Source organism: Lycium ferocissimum, chromosome 6 (genome assembly GCF_029784015.1).
Source record: "Lycium ferocissimum isolate CSIRO_LF1 chromosome 6, AGI_CSIRO_Lferr_CH_V1, whole genome shotgun sequence".
Lineage (NCBI taxonomy): Eukaryota > Viridiplantae > Streptophyta > Magnoliopsida > Solanales > Solanaceae > Lycium > Lycium ferocissimum.
This window is the reverse complement of record NC_081347.1, coordinates 70,694,179-70,720,936: the sequence shown is the minus strand read 5'-3', so window position 1 is coordinate 70,720,936 and position 26,758 is coordinate 70,694,179. Positions and strand designations below refer to the sequence as shown.

The 26,758-nt window shown below is 33.8% G+C and overlaps 3 protein-coding genes across 7 annotated transcripts; 2 read left to right on the top strand and 1 right to left on the bottom strand.

Annotated features, from left to right (window-relative positions):
- Nucleotides 1-10,822: 10,822 nt before the first annotated feature.
- Nucleotides 10,823-14,638, top strand: LOC132060281 (thioredoxin-like protein YLS8). Its single transcript, XM_059453239.1, has 2 exons — nt 10,823-10,995; nt 14,151-14,638. The coding sequence occupies exons 1-2, from the start codon at nt 10,876-10,878 to the stop codon at nt 14,457-14,459; spliced, it is 429 nt and encodes a 142-aa protein (XP_059309222.1). The 5' UTR covers nt 10,823-10,875; the 3' UTR covers nt 14,460-14,638.
- Nucleotides 14,639-18,043: 3,405 nt separating this feature from the next.
- Nucleotides 18,044-22,800, top strand: LOC132060279 (putative pentatricopeptide repeat-containing protein At5g08310, mitochondrial). Of its 5 annotated transcripts, none has more exons than XM_059453235.1 (3): nt 18,044-20,824; nt 20,907-21,024; nt 22,554-22,800. In XM_059453235.1, exon 1 carries the CDS (start codon nt 18,062-18,064, stop codon nt 20,630-20,632), a length of 2,571 nt encoding a protein of 856 aa, XP_059309218.1. In that variant the 5' UTR covers nt 18,044-18,061; the 3' UTR covers nt 20,633-20,824; nt 20,907-21,024; nt 22,554-22,800. The 5 variants fall into 5 exon arrangements, with proteins under 5 accessions (XP_059309218.1, XP_059309217.1, XP_059309219.1 ...); XM_059453234.1 differs by having other exon boundaries at nt 22,551-22,800; XM_059453236.1 differs by lacking the exon at nt 22,554-22,800 and adding an exon at nt 21,373-21,391.
- A 1,002-nt stretch (nt 22,801-23,802) lies between these two features.
- LOC132060278 (pentatricopeptide repeat-containing protein At5g08305-like) lies at nt 23,803-26,401 on the bottom strand. The gene is given in 4 exon segments (XM_059453233.1): nt 23,803-24,900; nt 24,902-25,206; nt 25,208-25,537; nt 25,539-26,401. Coding segments are annotated over 4 exon segments (1,626 nt in total). The 5' UTR covers nt 26,322-26,401; the 3' UTR covers nt 23,803-24,692.
- Nucleotides 26,402-26,758: the final 357 nt, after the last annotated feature.

Sequence of the window (26,758 nt, the reverse complement as noted above, 5' to 3'; positions counted from 1 at the left end):
TGTCTTTTTTTAAAAAGAAAAAAAAAATTGATAGGTGATTAGATAAAAGAAGAAACTTGATGGGATTATTGAATGGAGATATAGAGGATTTATAGGGGCCAAAATCAGCAGACCTTTGTTCTTCTTCATTTCAGAGGTGAATCTAGAATTTCTAACATATGGACGCACCACTAAAGAAAGGAGAAAACAAATGTATCAAGTGGGGATTGATCCTTGAACCTATGGTAAATAGCTTAACTTTTAACGAAGCGCACCATTAAGCCTTTTGTAGCATAGGTACCAGAAGGTAATAGTAGATATATTTTAAGAATTACACACATAATATACCGAGTTAATCGGTCGATCATGGGTTCACGTCACCTTTTCTTAACACATATCGCCACTGGTTCATTAGTTGATTACAGCTACAAAAGGTTATTAATTCACCTTTTTATTGGATTGAATTACCTGATTGCCTCATAAATGATGGGCAAATAAAGTGTTGTAACATTGGTTTTTATTTGTTAACTAGTTCTGGTAACGTGCGTTGCACGTATATCCCATGTTATTCGATGCAAACTTTTAAAATCACATAATAATCAATAAAATAATATTTAAAGGTTAAAGAGTGCAGGTGTAATTAGTAAATATTTAGATCACACTTATGTTTTTCAAGGGACTTATAGAAATTGTTGATTATAATTTTAAACAAAATAATAATATAACGGTGATAATTGTTTACCTAGAACTTTGATTTGTCTTTCTTCTCCAATTCTAAATAAAAGAGCTGATTGTTCCCCTTCTTATCACTAATCGGAGAGAGGGAACAAGGTCCGTACATCTTAGCTAGGAGAGAAAATTAAGGCTTTTGATATGGATTTCAATATTGGAGAGAATAAAATTAGTTAAATCCGATGCTATGCGTAAAAAAGTTAAACTTGATAGCAACCAAAAACTACGAAAACAAATAAAATTACATAGATAAATTATACTTTGAATCCTAACTCTTGAATCCAATTCCATATCTCAATTTAGCATACACAAATGTGACAAGGATAAAGCTCGTGAAAGAAATAGGGAGACATGAATAATCTTACTTAAATGATCAAGCATTTCAGAGTTGCGGCCATATAAGTTGGAGCATCAGGGGAATCAAGTTTTGGTTTAATATTGTAGACCTTTTGCCCTTGCAAATTGATAGCTACTCATTAAGTTACACAACTGATATATAGACAGCATCTCTTCATTTGTTCTAACGGTATGCTTATTTAGACTTCATATAAAATCGTCCATATTTACTTAATTCTAGGAGTATGAAACTAACAAGAAGTGAAAAAGTCAATTGCATTAAAGATGAGTTTGATCGGGAATACAAAAAGATTTCACAACTGCTAATGAAACTTCATGCATTATTATATTTTATATTTTCATAGAAAGAGCAGTAGAAATTAATTAATGACCCAATTTAGTATAGAAGTAGTGGAGAGAGCTGCTTTAATGTGCCTACTGCAATATGCTGATTTTTTCTTTCTTATTTTTAGTAGAATGTATAATTGTATGTTCATACAAAAATACTTTTGAAGTAATTTTTGTTTGAAGGGTGAAAAAGTCGTTTAACTTTTGGTGGACAATAACGTCATTCAACTTTTCCCTTTTTTCACACGTGTAGCTCGTGTCAATGAATAAAATAATTAAAAATATTACATAAGAGTCCTTAAAAATTGTGTTTGAGTAATAGATTAAAAGTTAAAGAATGATGGTGAATGCTAATCTTATGTAGCAAATTCAAAGGAAGAAATATTTCGCTATATTAGTTACATATTTTTCTTAAAAAGCAACATTGAGTAGCACAAAATAGATTCATTGGCGAGAACTCTGGCCAAACTAAAAAGCAACTTAAGGGATTTGTGAGCTCCACAAAATAGATTCATTGGACACTGGGATGTCCAGATCCCAGAGTTTCTTTTTTTCGTCTATTTTTTGACGTCTTGAGCACGATCTTTTAAAATTAACACAAAAAATAGATTCATTAAATCAAATCGAAATTAAAACTTAATAATCATCTGCTATTATGCTTCGCAAAAAATGCATTCAAATCTTGCATTTCATTTTACAAAGGAGAAATTTATTTACATAATGCTATAATTCACAAGAATATAAAATAAATAAAAATAAAAAATAATGGGAAATGAGGCACTTTCGAGAATCACATCAGGAGCCCAATAAAGTATATCAACTTGCTTAATCTAAATGTAATGCCGCTGCTATTCAACTTTTAATCAACATCTTAGCACAAAATTTTGACACGAATCTCTTTTCATGGCATTGTTCCGATTCCCCTATAAATCACCAAGGCAAAATCTGCTGCTGTGATCTCTATATCTTGTCTCATACTCCCCTTCAAGTGCACTTGCCACTAATGAAACCACAATTCCTAGCAAAAAGGTAAAAGCCTGTTAATAAGAATAGTTTGGTGTTCATTTTATTTAACAAAAATATTGTGGTTTTCCTCTTTTGAAAGTTTTCTTATATGATTTGCTGGAGAAATCGATTACTGTAATAATTTATCAATCAAATAAAATCAAGTCAGATGGATTGAAATATTGAATGTTAAGATATACCAACTAACACATTAAGAAAGGAAAATAAATTTAATAATCTTACAAAATAAATATTCTAATAAAAGTTGAAGGCTACCTGCGAATGATTTTGAACCAAAATGGTAAGATGAAATGAAATTGAAAGGAACAGAATTCCTAATGGTGATTGTTGAGGTAAAAGTCCATTTATATAGGTGCTGATAACTGAAAAAGGCGTACGTGCTAATCAAAAGTCCTTAGTGGGAAGTGAAAAGGTGTACGTTTATAATTGTAATAATTTAACATTTAATATGATGGTGTGAGCATTAAATTAAGTAGTACGTACTACTGACCCACTTCCATTGAAGGTTTTTTTTTTTTTTTTTTTTTTTTTTTTTACTTAGGAGCAAAATAATACTCCTATTTAATTAATTAAATATTTAATTAGAATAATTTAGTGTAGAGGCAAAATGGTAATTTAACTTTGAAGGTAGGAGCTTTCCACTTTTAATATAATATGATTTATGTGGAGTATAAATGTGCCTATGTCAACTTAGGTTGGCTATTAACCAGAGGTGAATCCAGGATTTCCAGAGGATGGGTTCACCATTAGCTATGGGTTTTTTTTTTCTTTTGCTTTTGGTTCGTTGCAGCTTAGAGCCTGCGTGATTTTTTGATTTGTTTTGCCTTTTGGGACTTGGGTAATTAGAAATAAAGAATTTTTTTATTAGAGGTAATATAAAATAGAAACACGGTTTTTACTTTTGGGTACTTAGAATTATAGAAGAAAAAGGATTTAGAATAATATAAAAAGGAAAGTTAAAAGGCTGCTTTAATAAATAGAAACACGATTTTTACTTTTGGGTAATTAGAATTATAGAAAAAAAAAGATTTAGAATAATATAAAAAAGAAAGTTAAAAGGCTGCTTTAATAAAAGCATAGATACGTGCAGGAGCTCGGGTTCAATCCCGAGACCTTGAGGTAATAAACACAACCCCTAACCAGTGCTCCACTCATCCTGGTTTGACCTGTGTTCCTTCAGATAATATTAAATATATTTTCATAATTATACATATAATATATCGAGTTTAGTGAAGTGACCATGTGTTCACGTGACCCAAAATTAATGCATAAATTCACCACTGCTATTAGCGTAAAAATAGTCTAATAATGATGAATCTTTTGAATATGTGGATATAGAGTATTCATACAACTGATCCCAACTAGTTTGTTGTTGAGGTGTAATTGATTGATTGCTATGCATAATTCTGCAGAATTAAGTTGATATCTTTTGATATAGAGTCGATAATAGTATTGGTACATTAGCATTGTTTTCGGTATGTCTCGTGCTTACCCAAGTGATTTGAAACTGTATTTTCCCGTGACAACACAAATGCGGTTTTGCTGTTTAATAGTAGTTGTTTATTCTTGCTTAGAGATATTTTGCACAAGTAACAAAGAGAGGGAGCTTGTAATTCAACAGGTGGCTAATAAATTTGAAATTAAGTCCTATAGAATGCAATTTGAGGCATGTTTTGCATGTGTTTCACCCCTCCCAAATCCGATGTCTAAGACAGAAATCTTGTGTTGTAATTTGAAATTCTGTTTCCTGTCAATTTATTACTTTTTTGAAAGTGTATGTTCTTTGGAAGTTTATCTTTTGGTCTTATATGGTGAGTTGAGGCGTTGAGACATAACAATTAAGTTCGGGTAGTGGATCATGGAACAACATAATCAAGGGATGATTAAAGTGCTAGAAGCTGTATAAGTTTCAAGGATTAAGATTGTGGATTGTCAATCTTAGTTGTTGTTGTTGTTGTTTTTTTTTTTTTTTTTTTTTTTTTTTTTTTGGAGTAATGACTGTGGTATTCGGGTCAGCTTGGGCGCACCTTGACAATTCCATCAGGTACTTGCTACCTCGGGTAACTCTGCCCACCAGGATTATCAAATGTTGTAGTTATAATCGCTATTCGGGTGATCCAAGTTCATAAAAATGAGTTCAATCTTGTTACGCCCACCAACTGGTTGCTCAGATTATCCTACAGAATCAAATAGAACCCTGGCGATGCTATAGTATGATTGTATAGGATTGGGATTTGCAACATAAGATCTCACTAATCCTGCTAGAAATGGTAATATGTTAATTTTTGTTAACATGCTTTATTTTGAACATGTATCCTTCATTAGATCTGCCAACATACTTCATCCCAGAAACAAATAAAAACAGCAATGTACCATAAGTGTGAGCCCCATCTCACTACTATAATTCTCCAGATCATTCTGCCGGGGACTCTGATAATCATTGCTTTCAACTTTACCAAGCTCCCTGATTTTAACACGATGTATGAGCTGTACGAACCATCCACTGTCATGTTCTTCTTCAGGAACAAGCACATTATTGATTGATCTTGGCACTGGGAACAATAACAAGATCAACTGGGCACACTACAAGAAATAATATTTTCAGTGACAACTTTATCAAAGGTGAATTTACAATTGTGGCGACTATGCTCGTCAAAAAAGGTAACAAAATTGATTTAAGGTAGGTAGCTTCTCACAACTGCTACATAAACACTTATCTTTGCAAAGTACCCCCACAGAGGATCGTCACTGTAAACCTTATTTTCTATAGTGGCACTTAAGGATAAACAGGAGTTCATCGACATTGTTGAGACAGTGTATCGTGGTGCAAGAAAGTGTCGTGGTCTAGTTATTGCGCCAAAAGATTATTCTACCAAGTACCGATACTAAGCATTTGTAGATGCTGTATTTGGTTGCTGGAATATGTTGTACTTAAGGATAAAGCTGTAAGAACTGTTAGAACAATGTCCAATTGAACTGTAAAGATTTGATCAAGTATGATTATGAGGAGCTTCTTGATAAGCCTTGGTTGAAAAATAAAGAGCTGATTCATGATAGCCTATCTTCTTTTTTTCTCTATTAAAATTGAGTTTTGATGAATATCTGCCCCACGTTTAGTACTTCCATAATCAAATTATTACCAAGTGAACTGAAGCATTATGCCACTAGATCACATACATCAGGCACTATGGTTCAAGGTTTTGGGTAAAAATTAATCTCTATGTTTACACTAAATTAATAGATGCATGACATCTATTTGTGCAAAAACTTAACATTTAATCATGATTAATCAACATACATTCTCATTTCATTAAATTACTTAATTATAATAAGTTAAGATGGTTTGATATGATTATCAGATGTGGTAAGTATTTTAATATGCATCTACACTCTTTAAGAATGATTTCTTTTGTGGTTATGCCTGCAAAGATAAAAAGTGCATCATGCAAGCGTAAACTTAAATATTCCGTATTTCTTGCGTTTTCATTTCTAGAGAAAGTAGTTCTCAATGACAATGTCAATACAAGAAAGTACCCGCTCCGTCCCATTTTATATGATACTCTTTCCTTTTCTAATCTATACAAGAAGTGATTAACTATACACTTATGTTAAATATGTTAATTTAACTTCCAAAAAGAAAAAACAGTGTTCAATTCACAACCAAACCTTCGAGCTTATAAAAAGCTGACCATTTTTACCAACCGCACTGCCTTGGTCCTTAGGAATTTAAACAATGGAGTAATACTCCCATAGTCCCATTACACAACTAAACATTCACCATTCTTTAAACAAACAAAAAAACATTCAATGGCTGCTCTGCGTAGAATCAAGAGATCTCATTTCCTTTGTACCAATTCATTCAAACAACTCCTCAATTTATGGACTGAAAACAACACTCTAATTCAAACCCCTTTAACAAAAAAACACAATCTTTCTCCTTTTCTTCAACACCCTATTTCCAAAAACTCATAAATTCTCTTCCCCCAATTTCATAAAGACAGTTTTGACTCCTTCAGAGAAAATAATAAAAATGGTCTTCTATATTTAGGAATAGGTTGTTTTGTCCTTTAAATTTGTCAAAAGTGAGCACTCTTGATCTACATAAAATATTTAACAAACTCCGTCTGTTAGATTTAACGAAAATTATAGAAAAAAATATTTCATAAAAAATATTAAGAAAGTTTCATCAAATCCTATAAACCGCAACACAAAATATTGTACTAGACACCAAAAAACAAACCAGAACTAGCTGAAATTGTACCAGACTTTAGAAAGTAACCAAAAACTCTACCTCCAAATATGAGTTCCCGCTTAAATCTTTTTATGCATAGTAACCTTCTAATCTAACAGACAAAGTTCGTTAAATATATATTTGATGGAGGCAAACTTAAAAGAACAAAACTGTTCAAAGCATATTTAAAGGACTATTTTAAACCAACCCCAAATATAAGGAGCCATTTTTGTTATTTTCTTGTTCAACTCACAACCAAACCAGCTAACCAATTTCACTTTCTTATTTGTAGGAATTTAACCAAACAATGGAGTAATACTCACATTACGCACCTAAATCCTCACCACACTTCACAAAAAAACATTCAGGGTTCGTTTGGTACGAAGACAAATAATGCAGGGATTAGTAATGCAGGTATTAGTAATGGATTAGTAATGCAAAGATTGTAATACTGGAATTATTTTTTATCAAGTGTTTGGTTCATTGTATTAAAAATTAGATAAACAATGTCTAATCTAAGCTTGTGTTTGGTTTAAAACTGTACAAAATCTTCTTTACAATTATACCCTTGAATATTTGTGGGATTTTCTATTTCATTTAATTGTATGAGCTATTTGACTACTGCACAAAAATTGTAGTATTATTTTTTTGTGGGATCTATTTCATGTAACTAGCTCAGAGAGAACAATTTTCTTACTATGTTTGTTAGCTTTTAAAAACAAAACCGTAGTTGAAGACCAAAGTACCTAACTTTAAAGAAAATTTGCTCAATTATCAAGTAGATGAAAGTTACCTTATTTAATTCATTTTTTTAGTATGAGCATATACTAGAAAAAACCTCCATTACCATCAGTTCTCGGCTTCTGAAAGAGCAATCAAGAGCAAAAGATGGCAATGATTACTAGAGGTAATAATAATAATAAATATATAACTTGGCTTCATTTCAAATATAAGTTCTACAAACATTTTTGTAAGCTAATCTGATTCATAAAGAACGCCTTATTAACCTAAAGAAGGGTTTGATGGGTAGTTTAGTCATTTTAGGGGTCTTATTCATGTATAGTTAAACACGGATAAGTAATCCCTTGGTTTCCTCGGTATTAGCTAAGCCCCCCTATGATGTATAAGTTATCCATGTATTAGGTATGATTAAATTGAATTGAGTAACCAAACAATATATTTTGGATGGACTTAATTTTAATATAAAGACTATTTTGATTAGAGCAGCCTACCAAACTATACAATCAAAAGAACTCATTATCTTGTCTCCAATTCATTCAAACAACTCCTCAACCTACACACTCACAATTACACTCTAATTCAAACCCCTTTTACCAAAAAACATAATCTTGCTCCATTTTCTTCAACACCCACTTTCCATAAACCTATAAATTCCCTTCCCCCAATTTCATAAAGAGGAGTTTTGACTCCATCAGAGAAAATGATAAAAATGGTCCTCTATATTGGGAGTAGATTCAAAATAGTTCCTAAAGTATGCTCTTAATAGTTTTTTGGTCCTTTAAATTTGCAAATGCGAGCGCTTTTGATCTGCATAAAATATTGAACAAATTCTATTAGTTAGATTTGACGCAAATTATGGATTTTTTTAAAATCAAAAACACTTTGAAAGTTTCATCAAATACTAGAAATTGCAACACAAATATTGTACAAGACACCAATAAACAAACCAGAAACAAAATAAACACCTAAAATTGTACCAAACTTTTGAAAGATACCAAAAATAGCAGAAACTGCAAAACCTCTACCTCCAAATATGAATTCCAGCTAAATCTTCTTCTTTTTTTCATAGTACGCGTCTAATCTAACAGACTAAGTTTGTTAAATATATTTGAAAATGACGAAAACTTCAAGGATCAAAACTGCTCAAAGCATATTTAAATGACTATTTTGAACCTACCCTAAACACAAGGGGCCATTTTGTTATTTTCCCGTTCAATTCACAACCAATCAAGCTGACCAATTTTACTCGACAAAATACCTAAACGGCCCTTGAATTTGACCTCAGATGGCAAGTACGCTCTTCAATTTTGAGTGTGAACAAGTAGACACCTCAATTAGTCTCTATTTTTTTTTAGGTAAATACTTCAACTTACAAAATGATCATCTAGATCTTCAAAATTTATGTATCATGTCAACATTCGTGTTTACGTATTTAACTTTATGTAAGTTGAAGTAACTAATTGTGCACACCTAAAATTGAAGGATATACTTAACAGCTGAGGCAAAGCTTGTATTATGCCATTTTCTTCCCATTACACCACCTAAATCCTCACCACTCTTCACAGAAGCATTTCAATGGCTGCTCTGTATAGGATCAAAAGATCCCATTTGCTTTTCTCCAATTCACTCAAACAACTCCTCAAACAATGGACTCAAAACAACACTCTAATTCAAACCCCTTTTACAAAAAAACACAATCTTTCTCCATTTTCTTTAATAATCACTTGCCAAAAATACAATCTTTTTTCATTTTCTTAACACCCACTTTCCAAAAACACAATCTCTCTCCATTTTCAACGACACCCATTTTCCAAAAACAAAATTTTCTCCATTTTCATCAACACCAACTTGCCAAAAATACAATCTTTCTCCATTTTCTTCAACATCCACTTTCCAAAAACACATAAATTCCTTTCCCCCAATTTCTTTAAAAGAATCATGAATAATTTGATAAACTTGAACACATATTCACCAAACCAATTAATACATCAAAAAATCAAGAACTTGATGAATTAGGTTCAAAGATTACACCTTTTATTGTTGAAATTGTTCTTAAAAACCTCAAAAGTTGGAAAATAGCTCATTTATTATTTAATTGGGCTTCAAATAAAAAAGGATATTGTCATAATTGTCATACTTTTAATTTAATGGTTGAGTGTTTATTAGGTGCTCAACAAATTGACTCAATGAGAGTTTTAGTAACTAGCTATTCCTTAATATAAACTTCTCACATGGTGCGTAAGGACATTCTCTTCACGTCTAGCATGCGTCTTGTTTTGCAAAATTTAAAATAATAAATCTTTTTTACAAAATATAAATTCATGGGTCAAGTTTTATATTTAAAATAATTTAAAATCACAATTTGTAATTTGAAATTCTACTTTTTGGAGAATTTGAAATTTGAGATTGAAATTGAAATTTTATACGGATTTCATAAATAAACGTTGATTTCAAATCAAAACGTGAAATTGGGATCTCAAATCCTATGGTGAAATGCCTACTAAGGGTAATTTTTGGCTCTTTTTCACTTACTAATCAGTTAAATCGATTAATTTGGGGGCTCTAGTTAAATAAGGACATATTTGAACCAACTATTAAACAATAAGAGCATATGTAAGCTAAAGACATATCTGCTCAACTTCAAATACTTTAATAACATATTTGACCCTTTTCTCATGAAAGAATAAGTGTTTGATATGACGAAAAATGATCTCCTAAAGAGGTGGATCGGAGTTGGAGGGGACTTGGGGTGGCGAAGGGGGGGGGAGAGAGCAGGAAGAAGGGGCGTTGAGAGGTGAGGGTGCAGGGTGTGTGTGGGTGAGAGTGTTGGGGTGGGACGAATACAATAAGCACAAAATATAATTTATGGAACTTAGTAGGCTTTTGGCCACAAAAATCAAAGATTTTTCACTTTATTTAAAATTTTAAAGTTGGAGTTGAAGATGAAGTTGTGTTTGGTTATAATTTTTGAAGAAAAAAATTGATTGTTTGAATGTTATTGAAAGTGTAAAAAGTGAAAGAAAAAAAAGGTGAAAATAAGATTTTAGGTGTTTTTCAAGATTCAAATATAACTTGAAGTTGTATTTAAAATTTTCATGGCTAAACGTTAATTTTCAAATAAAGTAAATAATTTTTCAGAAAAAAATAAAAAATTCTCATGACCAAAAGTTTCAAATACAACTTCAACTGTTGATTTCTATTTTCACTCAGAAAAGTCATTTTCTCATTTTTTCTAAAAATGTTTTCCCAAACATTTTAACAAATCAAACACGTAAAAATTTGGAAAACATTATTTCCTTCCTACCAAACACACCATAAATATACTAGCACCTTCGAGACCCTTCTAGGAGTATCAACTTTTGGTCCCCCCTGAAATATAAGTACATATCGAACTCACAATACACTGTTTCTGTCCTTTCTGTCAGCTGTTTTTTTCTGTGCTACATAAAAAAGATCAAGAAAGCCAAAATTCATAGAGAAAGATGTCATACTTGTTGCCGCATCTTCACTCAGGATGGGCTGTAGATCAAGCTATTCTTGCTGAAGAAGAACGCCTTGTTATCATTCGCTTTGGTCATGATTGGGATGATACTTGCATGCAGGTACGCTAGTATGAGCATTTTGAGCATACAATTATCAATTTCTTGAAAAAAAAAATCGGAAATTTGATGGATTATTATCTGAAACAAGAATCTTGGAATAGATATAGAGGATTCATGTTGTAGACTCAACTAGTTTGAATTAGATATGAACTGTTGAACATATATATGTGTAGTATTTTTTTTTTTCTATTAAAAAAAGAAGAAAGAATTGATGTGTTTAGCCTGAAATCCATTCATTAGGAACATAAGTTAAATTTGTTTGAAAGAGGTCTAAAGCAACATAATTAACCCAAATGATGTAAAATCCTTGATTATGTGACGTAGTAGAAAACCATAGCTAGTGTAATCGAAGAGTTGAAAACAAAAGAGAGAAATTCTTGATGAAGGACAGTATTTTGCAATTGCGGTTACAGAGAGAATCAGAGAGTTTTTTAGTATTCATGTGAAATATTAGATGTCCTACAATAATGAGGTAATTGGGGGTCTTATAGGATAGAGTATACTAACTGAATCTCGGAGCTCAACGTTATTTGGATCACCGTCTGCCCGGTCATTTCGATAATGTCCAGGGATCATTCTAGATGACATCTCCGAGACCTTGAAGGTTCTGCAGGTCATTTATCCTCGGGAGGTCCAATTCTCGTTGACGGGATCAGTCAAAGGCAACGCACAGCCCTCCACGTATCGTTCAAGGCGGGTTTATAGCTTCAACGTATTTTACCAATGCATGGATGACCAGATAAAAGAGGAAATTAGATGGGCTAGAATAGAGCGGAATAGATATAGAGGATCCATAGGGGGTGAATCCGACTGGTTTCGGATTTTGATTGATTGTTTGTTTGGTGATTAAGGAAGGACAGCTTTGATTGGCTTGTTTGTCCATTTGAAACGCTAGGTCTGGTGATTTCGTTGTTCCTCTTGGTTTAACTGATAACGGCTGAAAAGGTTATTGGTTCGGCTTTTTTAGTGGGTTGAATCACGTGATTGTGTCATTGTTGATGACAAATAGAGTATTGGAATAGTAGTTTTTATTTGCTTATTTATGCTGAATATAATTGTTCCTATGTAAGCTTTGGAAGGCATGGTCCGTCCAGAGTCCAGATGAAGGGCGAGGGCTGCCGTAGGTTGGACGTTAGCGTAATTATGATGAATCCTCTCAGTATGTGGATACAGAGGATCCATACAACCGATCCCCAACTAGTTTGGAGTTGAGTTGTAGTTGATTGATTGCTGTATTAAGTTCTACAAATTAAGTTGCCATATTTTTCAATAGAGTTGAAAGTGGTATTGGTATTAATAGAGCCGGATTCAGGATTTGAAGTTTATGAACTTGAGATTCTAGCTTTTTGGAGTTATTGGGTTCTATATTATAATTTGTACTTATTAAATACTCCCTCCGTCCCATATTACTTGGCCACTTTCCCTTTTGCACGCCTCTTAAGAAATCATAAATAAAAGATGTATTTTACTACCCTACTCCAATCTCTCTCCAAAATAAATACATTCTAATCAATATTGACATTTTTCAAGAACATTTAATACTAAGGATAAGATGGGAAAGATTTAACTAATTTTGTCTTCTTTTCGTAAATGAACAAGTAACTTGGGACATATATTTTTAGTAATGTGGCCAAGTAATATGGGATGGAGGGAGTAGATTTTTAAGACAAATATAGGTTTTGGATTGGAGCTACCCGGTTCTGCCAAACCCGTATCTAAAACGTACATCCGCCCCTATTAGTGTATTAGTTTTGTTTTGGTTTTCTTTAGTGTTTACATATCTAAATGATTCAAAATTGTTTTTGCCTGTGAGAAAGAGAAGAAGTTTTTTGTTTGAGAGTTGTTGATTCTTGCTTATAGCTACCCTGCAGTAGTAAACAAAAGAAAGGGAGCTTGGAGACGCTTGTAATTCAACAGGTGACGAATAAATTTGGAATTTAAGTCCTGCCGGGTGGAAATTGGGGCAGGTTTTTACATATGTTTTCCTTCTCCTTAATCTTATGTCTAATGGCTGGACACTGATATTGTGTAATGGAAACTGAATCTTGTTGGGTTTTGTGGTGAACTGGTGATTTTTTTAATGAGATTTTAGTTTGAAACTCTGTTTTCCTGTCAATCTATTAACTTAAAGCGTAGGTTCTTTGGGAGTTAATTTATAGGTCTTATTTGCTTAACTTTCGGTATTGGATTATGGAACAATATAGTCGAGTTTGAGCTACATATCTCACTACTATAATTTTCCAGATCATCCTGCTATGGATGGGATTCTGAAAACCATTGCTTTGAAGTTTTTGACACCATTGGCTTTTTTTTTTTTTTTTAATGAATTCATTTACAATAGGCTGTAGATATTAGTAACTTTTTGTCACTACTATGCACAAAGAGAGAGAGCGAGAGAGAGAGAGCTGAGAGTGGTTTGTTTAGCATATGTTTTGAGGTACATTTCTCTTTCGCGGTGCATATAACATGAATAAAATGGACTTGATTCTTAAGACCTTGGTCCTGGTAAGACTAACCCTTACCTCAAAGCTAAGATGTCAACGGTATGCAGGGGTGGATTCAGGATTTAAGTTTATGGGCTCCTGCAATAATCTCAAGTTAATATATAAGAATAAGTGGGTTTGAGCAAAAGTAATTGGGTATCCGTGAACCTAGATGGCTGCATGTACCCCTCTAGAGTCTAGATCCACCCCTGGCTGTATGCATAAGTGGACTCTGTTTAATGTAGGCCAGTAGTTTGTTCACAGTTTCAGTTTGGTGATATCATCCTGCTTCCATGATAATTTTTCGGTTATTGTATTATTCGTTGTTGCTATTGTTCTTTCTTCACTATTTTCTACGTGGCTTCTTCACTATTGTATTTCCTTTTTTACTGATTTTGACATGTTTTACTTAGCCGAATGTCTAACGGAAACAACTTCTTTACCTTCACAAGATAAGGGTAAGGCTAAGGCTGCTATTCACCGCTCTTCTCAGACCCCCCACTTTTAGGATTACACTTGTTATGATGTTGTTGTTTCTGTATCAAATGATGCACACCTCCTCTTTAAGTCAAGATATGGCGCACATCTAGTCTTGTTTTGCTTAGATTCTTTTCCCTGTAAATCTGTAGTTAATCCTTTTGGTTCTAATTGCGTGTTCTTTCTGGACTCCAGATGGATGAGGTGCTGGCTTCGGTTGCAGAGACCATAAAGAACTTTGCTGTGATTTACCTGGTTGACATCACCGAGGTCCCTGATTTTAACACGATGTACGAGCTGTACGATCCATGCACTGTCATGTTCTTCTTCAGGAACAAGCACATCATGATTGATCTTGGCACCGGGAACAATAACAAGATCAACTGGGCACTTAAGGATAAACAGGAGTTCATCGACATTGTTGAGACAGTGTATCGTGGTGCGAGAAAGGGTCGTGGTTTAGTTATTGCACCAAAAGATTACTCTACCAAGTACAGATACTAAGCATCTATATAGGCTGTATTTGGTTGCTGGAATATGATGTACTTAATGATAAAGCTGTATGATTTAAGAACTGCTAGAACAATATCTAATTGGACTGTAAAAATTTGATCAAGTATGATTTATGAGAAGATTCTTGATGAGGCTTGATTTGAAATAAAAAGCTGATTCATGATTGCCTACCTGTTTTCCTCTGTTAAAGTTGAGTTTTGATGGATATCTGGACATTGTTTAGCACTTCCATAATCAAAATATACCTACTGAAGCATCATGCAACTAGTTTCACACACATCAGGCATTATGGCTCCAATATTTCCCGCACTGCAAACGACAGTGAGCTCCTTAAACAGTCTTGTGCAGCTCCTTTTTTTTTTTTTTTTTTTTTTCCCCCCTTTAAACAAATTCCAATGGAGCTAACTGTTGTATGAAGAAAGGTCAAAAACAAAATATTTTGAGCGCACACATTTATTGAGGAGCTTAGTTCCCCAAGACTTTTGTTCTGATCACTTGGAGAATTTAGGAATTGATTCTACTACTAATTTTAAGTGAGCCTAGTGGTTATTTTATCGAGGCGTTAGTCCCGGGATAGATAATTCAAAAGGTAAAGTTTACATGGGGCTGATCAAGACGTTAGTTCTCTGAGACGTTAATACCTATGATTACTTGGAGACTTTAGAAAATGAATTTTACTGTTAGCATTGAGGAAGTTAAATCACTATTTCAATTTTTATGGAGTTAGCATGACCTAGCCAATCAAATTCTTCATTGAGAATGATCAACCTTGTAAAGTTTCGCTCAACATTCTTTAAAGAATTCTTTTTTGTATTTATATATCTGCAAAAGCTAGAAAAATGGCCTCCACAAGGGGGGGTCTTGATTTTTTGGCGGCGCTTAACAATTTTCTTTAAAAATACTCCGCTTCAGAAAATTCGCTAGGCAAAGGTTTTATTGTCCATCGAGCATAAGTTATGGACATAAATTAGTTTAATGAACGTGTTTAATTGATCACAAGTTATGCCTTATAAGAAAAAGTTAGAACTTATGTCTATGGGCAATGTATGGAAGCTTTTGTTGTTCATAAGGCGTAAGTTTTAACTTTTGCCTGTAAGGCAGAAGTTTCAAGATATTCAAGATAATGAATCTGCTCAATTGACCACAAGTTCTTCTTTAGAGGCAAAAGCTAGAGCTTAGGACCGATGGGCAATATAAGTTCTTCCCAACGAATTTTTTCAAGTTTAAGATTATTTTTTAAAGATTTTGCTAGGCGAGAACAAAAAATTTAAGATCGGACACTTTTGAGACACCACGCGTCATTTCCTGCGTCCTACATGCATTTATGCAATTAAAATAATATTTCAATTCCGTCCTAGTCACAGATTTCTTGTGTTACTTTTTTTTTACAATTTTTTTAAACTATAGAGAAAGGGATCTATAAATTTGTCATTTTTACTTCCAAAAAGAGAAGAAATAAACAAAAAGAAACCGGTGCTCAATTTCATAAACAAACCTCTGAGACTATAAAGCTGAACAATTTTTTCAATCACACTTCCTTCGTTCTTAGGAATTTATTCAATGGAGTAATAATACTACCATAGTCCCAATACAGCAGTCCCAATAATGGCTGCTCTATATAGAATCAAAAGATCCCATTTGATTTTCTCCAATTCACTCAAACAACTCCTCAATCTATGCACTCAAAACAATCTTTCTCCATTTTCTTCAACACCCACTTTCCAAAAACACATAATTTATCTTCCCCCATAAATTTGTAAAAGCGAGCACTTTTGATCTGCACAAAATATTTAACAAGCTTCGTCCATTAAATTTGACCGAAACTATGAAAAAATACTTAATAGAAAACACTTATGAAAGTTCCATCAAATTATCGAAACCGCAACACAAAATATTGCACTAGGCACCAAAAAAACAAATCAGAAATAACAAAAATTGCACCTAAAAACTGCACTAGACTTTCGAAAGAGATAAAAAAAAAAAATAGCTGAAACTACAAAACCTCTACCTTCAAATATGAATTCCCGCTGTATCTTTTTTTTTTTTGTTTTTCTTAGTACCCCTCTAATCTAACGGTCAAAATTCGTTAAATATATATTTGATGGAGGCAAACTTAATGTACCAAAACTTCTCAAAGCATAATTAAAGGACTATATTAAATCTACCTAGACATAAGGGACATTATTGTTCTTAGGAATTGATCTCTCCGTCTCTATTTATACAACACTCTTTTATTTTAGTCGGTCCAAAAAAAATGACATTTTTTATATATAGCCGACTACAAAAAGCTTTTTGGCTTATTTTAAATCATAATATTCAAAAATATTCATTTTCTTCTTAAATTTCGTGTTTATATTTAGCCACGATACACATAAATTTAAAATTACATTATCTGTGTGTCCTGATTCAAAATCATACATATTCTTCTACTGAGCATTAATGAGTCCATTATGTTTGATTACCGAATATTATGTTAAAAATTTAATGAAAAAGGCAAAAATCACTATTAGAAAATATCTAAAAATACCTTCATCCATCTATTTGGATAAAAATACCCCTCGTTCAACTTTTTGGGCTTATTTATTTTTAAATTAAAAAATATATTCAAATTACACATGTCATTTTATTACTAGTCCGATTTTCTAAATCTGAAAAAATTGGATTTTTATAAAATCTGCTACAACTTAGTTTTTTTTTTTAAATGTGGTAAGCCCCTTTTTGAAAAAAAAAAAAAATCAGGATTGGATTTTTATTAACAAATGTGGATATTTTTAAAATTTGGAAAAGTGATTTTTTTTTAATATGGAAAATTGAATTTTTTTTATTAAAATTTGGATATTTTAAATCTGAAAACTGAATTTTTTAAGTAAAATATGCAAAACAAATGCTCCATGGTTTTCTTCTAGATTTAAAAAAATTGTTTTCTGGATTTGTTTTTTAAACGCGGGTTTTCCACACTTTTTGTAAAAAAGATAATCATTTTTTCCAAATTTTATAAAAATCCGATTTTTGCAGATTTTGAAAAAAATCCACTTTTTCCTTCTTTTTTTTTTTTTTTTTGTTAAAGTGTCCTAAAAATAAAATCATGAAATCTAAATTTTTTAGGTTAGAAAAAAATCAATTTCCCTGAGTTAAAAAAAAAAAAAACATTTTTCCAGATATTTTAATTAAAAACATCACGCTTTCCATTTTTTTTTTAAAATGGGTTTTAAAAAATCATGTATCCTGATTCTGAAAAAAAAACCATTTTCAAATTATTTAAAAAAAATAAATTAATTTTCCAGTAATAAAATGCCATGTGTAATTTAAATAATTTTTTTAGATTTTTTAGTATTGACTGTTAGTCAAGGGCATAAATGAGCCAAAAAGTTGAATTGAGGGGTATTTTTAGCAATATAGATGAATGAATGGTATTTTTAAACCTTTTCTAATAGTTCAGGGGCATTTTTGGCTTTTTCCGTTAATTTTTTCACAAAATATTTGGGAGTTGACTAAAAACTCCCCATTACACACACCTAAATCAAGCTTGAGAGATATTGTACTATTTTGGTCCTTTTCTCAAATCCTCAGCACTTCACAAAAAAACACATTCAATGGCTGCTCTGTGTAGAATCAAAAGACCCCATTTCCTTTTCTTCAATTCATTCAAACAACTCCTCAATCTATGCACTCAAAACAATCTTTATCCATTTTCTTCAACACCAACTTTCCAAAAATACAATCTTTCTTCATTTTCTTCGACACCCACTTTCCAAAAACACATAAATTCCCTTCCACCAATCTCTCTAGAAGAATCAAGAATCATTGATAAACTTATACACATATTCACTAAACCACTTAGCACATCAAAAAATCAAGAACTTGATGAATTAGGTTCAAAGATTACACCTTTTATTGTTGAAATTGTTCTTAGAAACCTTAAAAGTTGGAGAATAGCTCATTTGTTCTTTAATTGGGCTTCAAATCAAAAAGGGTATAGTCATAATTGTCATACTTTTAACTTAATAGCTGAGTGTTTATCAGGTGCTCGACAAAATGACTCAATGAGAGTGTTAGTTAATGATGTAGTTAAATTTCAATGTTATTTTACTCCAAGGGGTTTGGGTTTCTTTATTAGGTGTTTAGGTAATTTAAAGTTGGTTAAAGAAGCTAATGAGTTGTTTGATCATATGAAAAAATCGGGTCTTTGTGTTCCGAATAGTTTTACTTATAATTGCTTGTTAGATGCTATATCTAAGGTTGGTGATTGTTGTTTAATTGAGTTGAGATTAAAGGAGATGTGTAGCTATGGTTGGGAGCTTGATAAGTATGCGTTTACACCGGTTTTGCAGTGTTATTGCAATGCCGGGGATTTTGAAAACGCGTTGGTTGTTTTTAATGAGATGCACGAGAAGGGATTGGTCGATGCACATGTTTTGTCGATCTTGTTGGTTTCTTTTAGCAAGTGGGGTAAGATCGATAAGGCATTTGAGTTGGTTGAGAGGATAGAAGATCTTAAGATTAGTTTAAATGAGAAGACGTGTTTTGTTTTGATTCACGGTTTTGTGAGGGAAGGTAGAACGGATAAAGCGTTGCAACTTTTGGATAAAATGAGGAAAATGGGTTTTGTGTTGGATATTTCTGTTTATGGCGTGCTAATAGAAGAGTTGTGTAAGAATAAGGAGATTGAGAAAGCTATGCAGCTGTATGAGGATATGAACGTTTCAGGAGTCCGTCCAGATATTAAAATACTTAGTGACCTTTTATCTTGTGTGCGTGATGAAAGAGACATGATCCGAATAGTTGAGGAGAGGTATGAGAGTCTGGATCCGAAAGCTAAAATGCTGCTGTATAATTCTGTGCTGAAAGGACTTATTAACAATGGTTCAACTGATAAAGCCTATCGTCTACTTTGTGCATCGACAGGTCTTGAATGTGGTGGTGATTTTAATGAGGACAGTCTTTTTTTCATGAAGGAACTTGCTTGTCCTAATACTGTTTCTTTCGAAATAGTTATTGATGGTTTGTGTCGGGCGGATAGGTTGGAAATGGCTCGTAGACTGTTTAGAGATATGGACCATATTGGTTGTAAACGGAGTGTGCTACTTTACAATAATTTAATTGATTCTTTGAGCAGGTCCGGTAGACTCGATGAGTGTTACGAGCTTTTGAATGAGATGAAACAATCAGAATTTCAGCCGACACATTACACGTACAACTCAATTTTTGGATGTTTATGTAAGCAAGGGGATGCTGCAGGCGCCCTGGCTATGGTGAGGGAGATGCGTGTGCACGGGCATCAACCTTGGATAAAATATTACACACTGCTCATGAAGAAACTTTGCAAAGATGGGCAAGCAGTCAAAGCTTCTAACTTTCTTGCGGACATGGTTCAAGAAGGATTTCTCCCTGATGTAGTTGGTTATTCGGCAGTGATAGACGGTCTTGTTAAGATTAAACAGTTGGATAAAGCATTGGATCTTTTTAGAGAGATCTGTGCTCGGGGTTATTGCCCCGATGTGGTTGCTTATAACATTATGATAAATGGTCTATGTAAGGATAAAAGAGTACTTGAAGCCCAGGATTTTCTTGATGAAATGATGGATAAGGGGCTTATTCCATCAGTTGTTACCTACAACTCACTGATTGATGGGTGGTGCAAAAATGGTGATGTAGATCGGGCAATGGAATATCTCACTAGGATGACAGAAAAAGAACGGGAGCCCAATGTTATCACTTACACCACTTTAATAGATGGGTTATGCAATGCTGGAAAACCAAATGATGCTATTAGTCTTTTGGTCAAAATGGAGGCGAGTGGTTGCTCTCCAAATAGAGTAACTTTTACGGCTCTCATTAGCGGTCTGTGCAACTGTCGGAAGTTGGATGATGCTCTGATTTATCTGCAGGAAATGGAGAGGAAGGATATGAAACCTGATCCATCTATTTACATAGTGCTAATAGAAGCTTTTATAAAAAATCTGAATCCTAATGAAGCTTATGACCTACTAAAAAAGGTGGTCCATGATAAATCTCTTCAAGATTTATTAAATAGTAAGAGTCGTTCTATTCTTAAAGAGGCAATACTTTCCCTCTCAGCGGATCCAAAGACTTCTTCAAATGTGAAAATCCTGTTGGAGGGGGGTCACTGTACAGCACTTTGTAGTATCTCTGAGATCGGATGACATGACTAGATTGTTTAGATGTCTTGATCATCTGTTTGCATCCGTAAAGAAAAATGAGGAAGTGGAAAGCATTAAGTGTGGAGCTCTACGCTTGTCGGTTCTGCTGTACTGATGCGTTTCTATTCCTCAGTATTAAATCGTCAATGAGAAGTTCTACACTGTATGTTCGGAATTATGGCAACAAGCAGAGAGGTATGTTTCTTGCAGCTTTCTGCTCTTTGTCTAAGGAACGCTTTCTATTGTGACCTCATTTTGTTTTGTTAAATGTTTCAAGATTGATATGATTTGGTCTAAAACTGGAAGTACCCTGTGTGAGCTCTATTAAGTAGCAAAGAAGCTTGGTGGTTGTATCTGGACGTGGGTCCAGTCATTAAGTACTTTAAGGCATCCAGGTATAAATTCTGCACACACTAGTACACTACAATTTCATTATTAAACGTCTCTGGTGTCCAGGTGCATTTCCTATTACACCTCATGGTAATTTAAGTGCTCTACATCAGTTCATTTAACTTTGTTGTTTTAGGATTTTAGCAGTTCTCAATATTCAGCTTCGGATGTGCATTAGCTTTGTTACTCTGATTCTTGAATCCATTATAAATTCTCATGTGGTTTTGAATGAGCTCATTATATGAGTCAATTTAATGGTTCTACTTGCTCTGTCACTACTCCAAATAACTTGTCTTGGTGTTTTGACAAGTTGAATCCCCTTTTTCTTAATGATGCACTTTAAATTTCTCTAGATGTTGGTGAGGGACCACGTAAGAAGCCAAGAAACTATCTTAATTTCCTTATTGTTCCTCTGTTACCTTTGAAAGATTATCAATTTACCACTCTGGCGTCCATTTTTTCCTCTTCTGTGAACACCTTATCATAAAAATGTAAAATGTGATATGTTATCTCTTCTTAATCTTCAGACAAGGAACAAGCATTGCAGCTTGTCAAGTTGTAAATAGTCTACTTCATCTGCTATATGCCCAAATCTCAAACATTTTACATTTTTTCAAGCACAATACAGGTGATTTAGTTTTATATATCTTGAACTTTTGACACCAAAAGTATTTCAGTGGTCAATATTGCCTGTAAAGTCGATATTCTCATCACATATATCTGTTTCGCATGTGTGATGGATGGAGCTTGTGGGAAAGAGTACACATAAATTTTTCTGGAAATGGAAGCAATCATATCCTTTATTTATATACTTTTGTGTGTGTGTGTTTTCATTTTTAACTCTGGTTCAAGTGGTATTCCATTCATGGCATTCACTTGGGAAATATCAAGTTTATTACTTTTAGTTGGTGGTGGAAAGTATAGTTAAATCATAAAGAATGATACAAAAGGTTCTTTACTGAATGTAAAATTTGACACAAAGTTGTGCATTCTTTGGAATGCAGTTAGAGGTCCATCTGTCTCAGCATGATCCCTCACACTTCTTTTGCTGACATGACCATTATTATCCCTATCTTTTCCTTCCAATAACCCACTTTTCAAGTTCCAGGATATACCTCATGTGAATTTCTGATTGAATCTCTGGTATCAACAAGGTTATAGGCATGAAAACTATGACTGAAATTGAATGAGAGATAAACAAGAATTTATCGTGATAGAACGATGTAAAGAGCATTAAAAGATGATATTTTTCTATAAAGTTTGTGTTTTGGGTGCAAGGAGGGAATGCTGTGTTGTATTGGTAGCCGGACATATACCGCATTTTTACACTGAATCGTGTTCTTGAAAGAAATTTTGATTTATCACAAAAAAATGAAAATGATGCTTGAGTTCCTTCACAACAAGGTCGCATTTCGTACTATAGAATGCCAACTTTTGAAAATGTCTGCATTCAGAATGATAGTTTCCTGTTTTTTGGATTTCTTGGGTTCCCAATTGCGGAATATCTGGATAACGTTGGCTAATATTGCAGCAGCGATCAACAAATTTAGAGCATCAGTCGCCCAAAACATTTACTGGAAGAGACATGCATTCATCATGGTGAGACAGGAATGTACTATACAGCAGGGCCTTATTGATACAGACAAAGATGTATTACTACAACAACTGCGATACCTCAGTACCAAACAAGTTGAGTAGGATATATGAACCCCACTTATCATGTCGCACCATTTAAGCTCGTCTCATGCCAATATTATACAAAGATATGTCGCAGTATACTTTCACACTTCGGTGTTGAGAAGTATTATCAGGATTCTTTTCCTTGCAATTTAGAAGCTTTTTCATTGCAACTTTCTTTTGTGGCTTTTGCATTATTTTTGCAATCCTATCTACTGCACCATCTTCTTTACAAATGAAATTTCTGTTCAGTCAATCATTGCTCTTGTTGAGTGAAACCGCCTGTGCAGGTTGACGAAGCGCAACTGCAATGAACTCATTTCTGACAAAATACGGGCCATTCAGGAGCTATGTTTACAGCTTGTTTAGGAGGGACCGGTGATTTGGGATAAGTTTTAATTACTGGAGGCTCATCTGTAGAACTTCTTCTATTTTTTGGTGCCCTTAAAGCTATCCTGATGAGATCTGGTTGCTTTTCTTATGTGTTAAATATGTGTGATATCGTATTTTGGAGGAACAAGAAAAGCTCCATAAGCTGAAGTTCCTGAGGATATTAATGTTGATGAATTTCACTCTACTATTGTACACCTACATTTCTGTATATGCTAATGACTGCTACCTTGTTCTCTGGCGGAATTGGAAAGTTTCAAAGCAATTCTTTGAAGACTTTATCATTTGACTATTGTCTTCCTCCTATTCTTCTTTTGTTGGTTTTTTCCGTCAAGTTTTTCTCTTTAAAATCCAAAGGGTGAAGAGGAATGATTTTTGGTTTTTCAGTGTTTGATTGGATACAAAACTATTTTATTCTTGAGAATATTGAGAAACAAAGAAGTTCAAAGCAAGAAACTAGTAGAGTAGAGACCATATATATTCAAGCAAGGAATAAAGAGAACTTTCATAAGAATGGACTTGTCAAAATATGGCTCTGATACCATACAAAAGAATATGATAGCTCAAGATGACTATAAATCCAGCCCCATTCGAAACAGTTATAAAATACTTATGTTCTGATGTCAAACATAAATGTTTTTTAAAAATTCTTAATACATTTGTGTTAAAACTTTGAGTTAAATAAGAGAAAGTAATGTAACAGATTGATATCAATCTTTCACAAAGTATTTAGGATATTACATTAACTCTGTCCAATAAAATGTACACACTTCTGGAGAATGATTAATCAAAAAAGACAAATGCTACAATTTGTAATTATTGCAATAACACCAAATAAGATACCTTCATCAACTCTAGTATGAGTTCTCCATGTAAACTTTCTAGCAGTGTATTAACCTTACTGCCCCAGATAGTGTCTCATTGTAAATGATAAGAACATGTTATTACAGCCAAAAACCAATACAGATTCAAGGATTTTTTTGTCTAAAGACATTCACGTTTGCAAGAAGTGGAGAGGGTTTCTGCTTTCTACATGAGCTTAATATCCATGTATCCCCAGAACTATCAGTTATATCTAGACAAAGGCCTCTGTTGATTGAAATGTGCAGCAGTTTCCTTCTAGCTCGAGATTTCTTCAAGGAACTCTATCCCAACTTCTGTGACTGCAACAATCATATTCAATCAAGATGATTAGATGAGCTACAAGGTCATTGCAATGGCAATGGAAGTTTGGTGTATGCTGTAAATCTTGATTTTTTCGATCTGTAACCTTATTTCAGTCACGAACTGCAAAAGGAGATGATAACAAAGCTTGAGATCACTTTGCGTAACTGATTAATGTTACACAAGAATGTGCTTTTCATAATTTCAAATGTCTGCACGTTTACTTTGCTTCCGAGTAATTCCTTCCAGCAAAAGGAGCTTAAGAGATAGCAATGAGTTTAATGGGCTGTAAGCCCCACTCACATATGGTTAAGAGGATTCTCTGCAATCTGAGTAATACTATGTATCATACCCCGCTGATAGGTAGCTGTCTACCCTATACTGCTCAAAAAGGAACTGTATGATACTGATCTTAAAGCGAAAAATCATCCGGTATTATCTCTCATTCGCCATTCATCTGCAAGGCGCCATTGACATCACATAACAATTGTTCATGCTCTTCACAATCTTTATCTAGCTTCATCTGCCACAAAACAAAATCTAGCATCATGTAGATTTGATCCGATTCAGGGTGTATTTTATCATGAGCTATGAATCTATGAAGAACTCCAAAGATCTCCACAACACTAAAACCAGGAATTTTCTTCACTAGTATCCATAGCTTCCCTCATAGCTCTTGCTTCGTCCCAATGCGTTTTAAGCGCATACACATTCGATAGCCCAACATATCGACCTTCATGAGATGGCTCCAAGTCAATAAGCTTCTTCCCTACTACTTCTGCAAGATCTAACTTTCCATGATTAATGCAACCACTAAGTAATGCACCTAACATGGAAGCAGTTGGTTCCATAGGCATTTCACATAGAAACTTGTACGCTTCTGTTAAACGACCTGCACGTGCTAAAACATCCATCATGCACGCATAATGCTCACATTTTGCAGTCATGCCATCTTTACCTAAGAGAGTCAAAGAAACGCCAAGCTTCCTTAACTAGTCCTCCATGAGCACACGCGCATAAAAGACACAAGTATGTAATCTCATCTGGTCTCACCTTTAAAACCCGCATTTCCTTGTACAACTCCAAACACTCACTAACCAACCCGTGTGTTGCCAAACCTCCAATCATGGAATTCCAAATCAAGACATCAGTTTTCCTCCCTAATAAACCCTCTCGAAACACAACCAATGCCTCGTTCACCGCGCCACACTTAGCATACATATCAACAATCGACGTCCTCAACACTAAAGTCATAGGCAACCTATTCCCGACCACGTCTCTCTCTTTCGTGCATTGCCCTCCCTAGCTCGAGTGCACCCAAGTGAGCACAAGCACCCAAAACACTCACCATAGTAACCTCATTCGCTTTTGGCCCTTCCACTCTCATTTTTTCAAAAATAGCCAACGCCTCGGAATACTCCCCATCCTTAACATATCCATCAATCAAAGAGCTCCACGACACAACGTCTCTCTCTTTCATCGAATCAAAAACCTCCCTCATCGAAACAACGTCCCCACATTTCCCATATCCATCAAGCATCGAATTCCACGACACTAAATTCCTCACAGGCATTTCATCAAACACCTTTCTTGCACACAACACATCACCACAACTCCCATACATATGAATCAAAGAATTCATTACATACAAATCAACATCATACCCATTTTTCAAAACTAGCCCATGTACACTCTTACCAATTCTAACCTCACACAACTTAGCCAAACACTTAACAACAAAAGGGTATGTAAAGTGGTCAGGAACAAATTCATTTTGCAACATTTTAACAAATAAAGACAAAGATTTACATGGATTTTTACTGTTAGAATAACCCCTTATTAAAGCATTATAATCAAAGATTGTTGGGTTTTTAGTTTGTAGGAAAATATTATGAGCATAGTCTATATTAGAGGAATCAGATAATAATGATGTGAAACATAGGATTCTTGAATTTAATTGAGTTTCTTTGTAAATGCCACAAGTTATTAACAGGGCATGGAATTTTTTGAACTGTGAAATTGATTTGCATTTTTCAAGAAAAGTTATGAATTTTTGTGTTACATTCAACATCTATTACTGAGGAGAATTTTTGTGTTACATTCAACTCTTATATTATGGCTCAAAAATTATAAGGGGTCGTTTGGCAGGAGTTATTAGAAAAAATAAGGGAAAAAGGTTCAAAAATCCTAAAAAAGGGTTAAAAATATCTCCTTAAACATTTGGGTAAAAAATAGCCCTCCACCCACGCCCCCTATAATTAAAGTTTTCAAATATACCGTTATTTTAACGGAAATTCCCAAATCCCCAAAAATAACTCTATTTCATTTTTAAACCCGCTCCATTTAAATCGGACCAAACTACATAAAAAACTCATATGCAACCAACTTGTTCCCGAATCTTACATTTGGAGCCACTAGGTACATGAGCAGGTAACCCATATGAGTTTTTTATTTAGTTGGGTCGAGTTTAAATGGAGTAGGTTTAAAAATAAAATCGGGTTATTTTGG